Raw genomic sequence first — 8,850 nt, forward strand, 5'->3', positions numbered from 1 at the left:
GTGTGTGTGCGTGTGTGCGTGTGTGTGTGTGTGTAATAAGTTATTATACCATATGTCATTTAATCCCACAGCTACAGCACAAAGCCTTTACGCTTGTATCTACTTGTTTAGTTTGTTTAGTACTCACATACACAATAGCATATCGGCACCCTATTGGGACTCACATTGTGTACATAGCACATTATGTCCCAAAGGTGAGTTGTCAGGTGTGTTTCCTTTACAGGATGTGATGGGCACAGGCAGGTCAAACTACAGTTGTAATGGGACATTACCGTATTAACCTTAACCAGTGTTTGAGGTTAATACGGTAATGTCCCATTACAACTTTAGTTTACAGTGTTTATGTCCCAAATTAATCTCAAACACTGTAAACAAAACACACTTATCCAGGAACAACAAAACAAAAAAGTATTCTTATCCATAACTGATCTAGTAGCCTGGGGTAGATAATAATATTATGAACACATACATTATCATAATTCTCTCCTGCTATTTAAGTTACAAAGTGTTTGTCCATACTGTACAGTACCAGTCAACAGTTTGGACACACCTTCTCATTCAATGGTTTTTCTTTATTTTTTAAATTATTTTCTACATTGTAGATTAATATTTAAGACATCAAAACTATAAAGGAACACATACATTGTACTTGTACTCTGCACAATGACAATAAAGTTGAATCTAATCTAATCTAATACGGAATTATGTAGTAAACCAAAAAAGTGTTAAACAAACCAGAATATGTTTTATATTTTAGATTCTTCAAAGTAGCCACCTTTTGCTTTGATGACAGCTTTGCACACTCTTGGCAAGTTTGTGTCCAAACATTTGACTGGTACTGTGTGTTTAAGTATTGATATTGTGTAATTTAAGCGTGTGACATTCTCTCTAATGATTTCTCATTTGTTTCCTCATACCTCTCCCTGTTGTGGCAGCTCTCCAGCACCTGTAAGACACACACCTGCAAGTATCAACACAGAGGTGAGCATTACCACTCTGTAAGGTGAATACTCGTGGGTTTATTGTGATGATGGTAATATTAGCAACGCTTTACCACATAATCAATGTGACCAATGTAACCATTATGTCTTCTGAAAAACAAGCAAACAGATTAATTCCACTTTGGGGTGCAGTGGTGTTGTGCTTCCCTGGTAATAACCAGTTTGTCAGGACTATTCTCTTAATAACGTGACCATGGGAACATGAGCCTAGCTGAGCGCTAGCTTCAGTAGGGATAGTATTTGCATATCCCTGTCAAGATTAGTGCTGAGCCTCCCTCAGCGAAAGCCACAAACCCTCTATTCCATCCACACTGTCTGTACAGGTGTTGTGTTGACATATGAAAACTATTAAATACTGCAGTTTGATGATATTTTTTATTGATATAAAGCAATGAATTTGATAGTAGCTAGTTGCCATGACAGTACTACTTTGAAATGGACCAAGACATAATAAAGATTAGCACAATTATTTATTTAAACTTTGAAAACATGTTATTTTCAGCTATTTTCATGTTTTGCCCAGTAAACATGGCTTTAACGGTTGATATCAATATATTCTAATGGGAACTTTTCACCCAACAGGTTAACAACAAAGTCTCTCTGCCTGACACTTTCATCGCGTCGGCTGAGTGCCCCTCAAAGGAAGAAGAGCACACAACCCCAGTGACTCACCCTGACCAACATTTCCCCAGCAAGACTTGCTGTGTCTCTAATGGAGGGTTACGACCGATTCCCACTGGGTCCCGGCTCGGGACTAGGTCAGCAGGGTTAGTAGACCAAGATAGTTATACAGCTGGATGGTTACAGCAATATTCAAACGAGGACTTGAAGAGGGTCACAGCCCAAACCAGTTTGGGAAGCACTGATTTCGCTGACACCGCAACAATGTTGTCTTCCACCATGGTCTCAGTTCTCGCCCCACACCGGAGCGCCCGCCTCCGCAGGAACAAAAGGGGCGGGGTTGGTGCGGCATCTAACGAGCCTGGACAGGAAACCCAGGAGAGCGGACAGGAAGAGGAAGGAGGGATTTTAAAGATGCACACCTCTGATGATTTGAACTCTGTACAACAGCAGCAGTGTCTGGAGACCCAGGACCAGCATGCTAGGGAGAGGGGGTTCATCCTCGGATCCCAAGCCCATGAACGCGCTCCATCGCTGGGTCACAGTAGAGTCAGAACAGGCTGGATGACTGAGAGAGGTCTCACCAGTCGTAAACTGGACCTTCCTATTAAGAGCCCAGTGGTTAAGTCCGTCTCTCAGGATGTGGGTTGGGGGAGGCTGGACAACAGAGGGGTAGAGGGGGGAGTTTTTACACATGTAGCCCCCATCACTTCCCCTGTGGCACCTATTCCAACTCGCATCTCTTCCCTCTCTCTCGATCTGCAAGCACACAGGAGAATGTCACAGGCCAGTTGTCAAAGAGACCTATTGGAACTGAGTTCCAAACCGACAACCAGTAGCCTCCTTCTCTCCCTGAGGAGGTTTAACTCCAACTGGAGGAACACCAGTGCTAGCTCCGCTGGCTCAGAGAGAAAAGCTCCCTCTATGTCCTGTTCAACCAATGACAGAGCAATGGAGGCATCGAGGCCTCAACTCTTTTCAACCTCCCACAATGATAGAGCAATGGAGGCATCAAGGCCTCAACTCTTTTCAACCTCCCCCAATGACAGAGCAATGGAGGCATCAAGGCCTCAACTCTTTTCAACCTCCCCCAATGACAGAGACAGAGACAGGTCGAAATCCCTCCACTTTTCAACCCGGGCTCCCACTTACAGGACAATAGAGAGGCCTCAGCCCCTCCCCTCCCCAAATCACAGAGAAGCAGACATATCCAGACCACATTTATTTGTAACATCCCCTAATTACAAAGACCCTGAGGGTGTATCCCTCTCTAATCCACAGACATCCAGGGCATACCCCACCCCACCCTTATTCAGGAAACACGCACTTCTATCCAGCCGCCTGGAGAGACTCTCAGCCTCAGAGAGACCAGAAATGGATGAAACAACAGGTCCTGTCAGACAGACTGTACTCCCCTCCTCTCCTCCTCCATCAACAGGTCCTGTCAGACAGACTGTACTCCCCTCCTTTGTCAAAGGGACCACACTGACATCTACTTCCTGGAGGAAACGTGTTCCTCAGGAGGACAGTGTGTATGAATCCACTTTCCCACTCAGCCCCACCACCACTAATGTCAAAAATAACAACACATCTACCCCCCCAGGCCCCCCAAGCACAGACGATAACAAAAGCTTTAGCCTCCAGAACGCCAACAACAGAAAAAACAATAATGTCAGCTCTTTAGATACTCCCAGTAACCTAAACATCACTGTTAGTCACACACAAGTAACTACTAAGAGCCAGAACTCATGGAGCACCCTCAAATCTCAGCATGCTCTCATTTTGAATGACAGACTGGGACAAAGCCCCCAGAACCCCAAAACTCACACAAATACCCCAGAAACCAGAAACACCTCCTCATCTCTGAGTGGCTATAGACTCCATTCTAGGTTCCACTCCCACAGTGATACCACCTCTATGACTCAACCCCCCCATAACACCTCCATATCTCCATCCGTCACCGTTAATAGTCACAATAGCATAGAGAGGAGCTCTCCCAACCCTAACCTCAGACCCCTCATCTGTAAAGCCATCTCCACCCCTACTCCCTTTGTGAGATCCCACTACCCAGCCAGGTACAGCCCCAGCTCCTTCAGCAACCCCACCCATACCCCTCAACCCCTCTCCTCTCAAACTACCTACACACAAAACACCACTCCTCAACCTCCCTTACCCAATAACACCTACTCCATCTTCCCTACCCCTGATTCCACACCCCCCAACATCAGCCTCACCCCCAACACCCATCCCCTCCCCCCAGCCAGCTCACCTCTGGGGGACAGGACCTTCACAGGTAGCCTGGACCTCTCCCCTAAGAAATACTGCACCCCGGTAGATGGAAGGGCAATAAAGCAAGCCGGGCAGGCATCTCAGGAGCAGCAGCAGCGCTCTGAGACAACCAGCAGGGGGCAGTGTGAGTCACCACTGGACGCAAACAGCCCTCTGTCCCCTTCCAGGCCCCTGCGCGTCATCGGGAGTCCATCCATCTTCACCTCGCTGAGGTCGGGCAGCCCGACCGTGGCTCTGTCTCTCCTCCCATCCAGGATCTCCCGTCTACACGTCCGGAGAACAGAGGAGACTCACTGCCCAATTTTAAAATCAGACTCAACAGACAAATCAGTGAAAGAAGAAGAAGCGAAAATTCTCTCAAGCGATCTTGACCATAATACACGGTTCAGGTTCGATCACATAGCAACAGACTCAACCACACCAGAACCACAGAGGACGTTGACAGAGGGTACCACAGCTTGTCGCACCGTCACACCTCCTCCTCCCCCATCTGACTTTGGTAACTGGAAAAGGCCTTGCTTTAGCTCCCCGCCTTACTCCATCCTCATGTCTAAACGCCCAACCTCACCCCTTACTTCACCCCAAACCCAAGTCTCAGCCCCTACCTCACCCCAAACCGAACGCTCAGCCCCTACCTTACCCCTAACCTCACATGCAACCCTAGGCTGCTCACCGCTAATCTCACCCCTTACCTCACCCCAGACCCAAGGCTCAGCCCCTACCTCACCCCTAACCTCACATCCAACCCTAGGCTGCTCACCACTAATCTCACCCCTTACCTCACCCCAGACCCAAGGCTCAGCCCCTACCTCACCCCTAACCTCACATCCAACCCTAGGCTGCTCACCGCTAATCTCACCCCTTACCTCACTCCAAACCCAAGGCTCAGCCCCTACGTCACCCCTAACCTCACATCCAACCCTAGGCTGCTCACCGCTAATCTCACCCCTTACCTCACTCCAAACCCAAGTCTCAGCCCCTACCTCACCCCAAACCCAAGTCTCAGCCCCTACCTCACCCCAAACCGAACGCTCAGCCCCTACCTTACCCCTAACCTCACATGCAACCCTAGGCTGCTCACCGCTAATCTCACCCCTTACCTCACCCCAGACCCAAGGCTCAGCCCCTACCTCACCCCTAACCTCACATCCAACCCTAGGCTGCTCACCGCTAATCTCACCCCTTACCTCACCCCAGACCCAAGGCTCAGCCCCTACCTCACCCCTAACCTCACATCCAACCCTAGGCTGCTCACCGCTAATCTCACCCCTTACCTCACTCCAAACCCAAGGCTCAGCCCCTACGTCACCACTAACCTCACATCCAACCCTAGGCTGCTCACCACTAACCTCACCCCTCACCTCACGCCAACCCCTCCAGCACAGGGCTTCGTCACAGGAGAGTTCAAAGGTCATTGTCATGGAAACTGATAGTGTTAACAATACCATTGGACAACCCATAGACAGTGTTGAAATCAGACCTAAGCCCCTCCCAACTCGTGTGGATATTGTTGAGTCACTTAAGATTTCTTCAGGTGATTCCTCTGCCACGCCAGACAGAAATAGGCCCATAAAGTCTACTTTATCACCACTATTTCCAAACACACAGGTTACCTTGGAGACCAAGTTCAATAACAGACTCTCTGGCCTCACACCTGACCCCTCACAGTCAACACAACACAGAAAGGTGATTCAAAATCCCATCTACCAATCACATTGGAAGTCCAATGACAGGAGTGCATTCGACAATCAGTGCCCTCCCACTGCGCATGCTAGAATGAACATGGAGAGGAAGACTGAGAGAGAGGAGTGTAAACGTGAGAGTTTCCCTGTATCAGAGACTAAGAGTTTAATGTCTCCATTACACACTGAGGCCACTAAGAGAGGCCTGTTTGCATTGAGGGGTAAAAGGGAGACTGTTGTTGACACATCTTCTACTGGTCTAACTAGAGACCCAGGAACACCTTCTCCAGAGCTAACCAAGAAGGAGGCAGAGAAGGGACAGAAGGTCAGCAAAAGAATGGACCTGGTTCTGAGTCGACTCCGACAGACATTCCACACCAAGCGCTTCGATGAAGACCTTCTGACACCGTGGAGGAAGAAGAGGACTCCTCAACCGCCTTCCGTCAGCGGTGTCAGTGATGCCACTGAATGTAGCGAGAGAGGAGAGGAGGAGAGAGAGAGGGGTAGATGGAAAGAAAATGAGTACATTCTCAAGCCCCGAGGTCAGGAAAACAAAATGCAAGGTGATCACATCTCCCCCTCTTTTAAAGTGAGTGTAAAAGGTGACAGCTCACAGTTTAAGGTTTTAAGAGATGCTAATGTCTCCAAAAATGGAAAACAGCCACGTTTTATGGACCTCAGCCCTACAAGGCATCATCAACTTGACGTTTATACAGATGAAAGGGTGGATAAACCTAGAAACCAACCTCCTCATAGAGAATTCAACTCTGCCTGGCGTCAACCCTGGGAACCCAACCGCTCGGCTACTCTCCCTGCCTCCAGAGCATCTTCACCCAGCTCTAGAAGCCCACTCTCCCTCTTGTCTCCCCTCGATCATGGGGACAGAAACAATGACAGTGTGTTTTGCAGTCCACAGTTGCGGAGGAAGACCATTTCACTGTGTGAGCCAGGGGAGGTGGGTCGAGGCAGGGAGGGAAGGTCTGGGTTTGGTCTTGGAGGGGGTCAGCGATGCAGCGATGGCCGTCTGGCCTCTTACTCCTCTTGTGCTGATCTGAAGTACGGTATAGGGGCTGGACGGTCCTTCTCTGTGAGTTCTGTTCTGTCGAGTCACCCCTCAGGCCCTGGTCGTATCTCCAGGGTCGCGAGGGTCAGTAGTGTCAATGACCTGACTGACCCCATCATGGCCTTTGGAGAGGTGACAACCCGGGGCGACCAAAGGGTCAAAGGTGATTGGACAACACCCACAAGCAACCACTCATATACAGCCACAAGGCAGAAATCCAAAGGTGACATTAGAGCCCTAGATGAGTGGTCAATCAGAAGTGACCAGACATCCAAAAATGTCCATAAAACTGTAGTTGGTGAAACTAACATGACAAACAGCAAATGCATAGATAAGTATGTTACCATTAGCGACCGTGCAACTTCAACTAACCTATCCAGATCTCAACCCAAATTCATCAACTGGAGCCCAGAGGTCTCTGATTCATCCCCCACGGCAGACCGCCTCCGGAGTCCCGGGATCCTGGACACGTCTCACTTCCTGTGGGACACGCTAACCCCCCCTCCATCCCCTCCCTGGTCACCTGCCACCAAACGCATGTCCAGACCCCCCAGCTCCTCCCCCTCCCCCTCCCGCTCCCCCGCCCGCTCCCCCTCCTGCTCCCCCTCACAGGACAACCTGTCCCCTAGGGGGCACCTCCCCTCTAGGACCTATGTCGCCAGCCTGGCTGCCTTCGAGGAGTCGGACACAGGCTCTGACACCACAACAGATGATGAGTATTACCTAGAAGGGGGTGACGCTGACGACAAGGAGACAGAACTGTGAGAGGAAAGTGACCTCCTCTCCTAGTCTCCTTTCCTTTACACTGGTAGAAAATGTTGATGATCAGTTGTCTCTTGGTTACTGTAGCCTAATCTGTACTTTAGAAATAAACAAAGTCATACAGTAGGTCATTACTGTGTAACTACCAGGTGATTTCTGTGTAATTACTGAGCAAATACCTATTAATTATTGTACCATAGTATAAAGTTATCTGCTTGTTTTGTAATAGGAGTATGCTGGATGCAAAGTACAATGTCCAGAATTTCTAGAATTATACTTAATCATTATTTAATAATTAATTAAGTAAGTTTCTGATGCCATAGTCACATTCAATTGTCAAATGCTGCTTATCAATATGCTCTGAGCTAATGTGTTATTATGATATGCAGGGAAAACGTATTTTAATGTTTTAGTTCTCATGAGAAATGAACGTTTTTGCATCTCTTTAACTATCTTTAAATGCTTTCATGAACTGCTTGTGGTTTGTGTTTTAAACAGATTAAAGTGAGAGGGTTGTTGTTGATCTTTGTTCTTTGTATATGTAACCGTTAATAAATTAGTTTAACTCTTGCTGCTGATGACATGTTCTAAGACAACTTACAATTCAACTACAGTAGATTATCAAACTGCAAATAAAGTAAAGATCTTTTAAAGTAATGGACTGTGTAAAGAACCTGTTGTTGCATTGTAGTGTGTTGACTCTCACCATCACAAGTGAATGGTTGTGTCTACGGTCTGCCACCAACAAGTGCAGTGGTACAAAACCACATACAAGCCTTCTTAATGAGCTTTTGTCTCGCAATACTGAGTACAATGACTCATTAGATGCTATCTGATCTGATATAATAGTGTGTGTAAGGAGTTTGGGTGGCGCTTGCATTCCCCTGTATTTAATTATAACAGAGATTTGGATGTCGTGGTGCAATAATCTGCCATTGTGTCTTGCAGAGAACGTAAATACTTATTCTATTACTAAAGTTAAAGAACAGAGTATTGCAGGTCGGGGTTCACTGCCATTTCCTCTATGTCACTGACCAATGTGTACACAGACTTTAATGAGTTTAGTCTATGGCACGCTTTGTCACTGTGAAGGCAGACAGTAAGGTCTACAGGCCTGGTGATAGAGGCTTTTAAAAAAGAACATTGAAATAGGGTTTGCAAGAACATTGTATAGGGTAGACAAACCTTAAAAGGTTGTATAACAAGCACTATATGCTTCCATGTTCTTGGTATGTACAATATGTCTGTGCCTTGGGGGTTTTGTTGCATAATCCATCTGAAGGGGCTTAGGTGTGCTGAATGTGGCATTTCAAGCACACACGCACATGCATGCATGCATGCATGCACACACACACACACACACACACACACACACACACACGCACACACACCTGCTTGTGTCAGACAGTACATCAAGCTTTTCCCCACAGCA

At 47.5% G+C, this 8,850-nt stretch overlaps 1 protein-coding gene across 3 annotated transcripts in view; it reads left to right on the forward strand.

The window, feature by feature from the left end:
• LOC310809672 (uncharacterized protein) overlaps positions 1-8,075 on the forward strand; it is a 13,622-nt gene extending 5,547 nt beyond the window's left edge. For 2 of the 3 annotated variants that reach the window (XM_083677069.1, XM_083677068.1), the window contains exons 4-5: positions 936-981; positions 1,584-8,075. In XM_083677069.1, coding sequence (XP_083533195.1) covers positions 936-952 — 17 coding nt within the window. In that variant the 3' untranslated portion in view covers positions 953-981; positions 1,584-8,075. Of the gene's footprint in view, positions 1-380; positions 982-1,583 lie in introns of those variants that run through there. The other variant, XM_083677067.1, reaches the window with a different exon arrangement.
• The last annotated feature ends 775 nt before the right edge of the window (positions 8,076-8,850 follow it).

This window comes from Argentina silus (assembly GCF_951799395.1).
Source record: "Argentina silus genome assembly, chromosome: 1".
Taxonomy (NCBI): domain Eukaryota; kingdom Metazoa; phylum Chordata; class Actinopteri; order Argentiniformes; family Argentinidae; genus Argentina; species Argentina silus.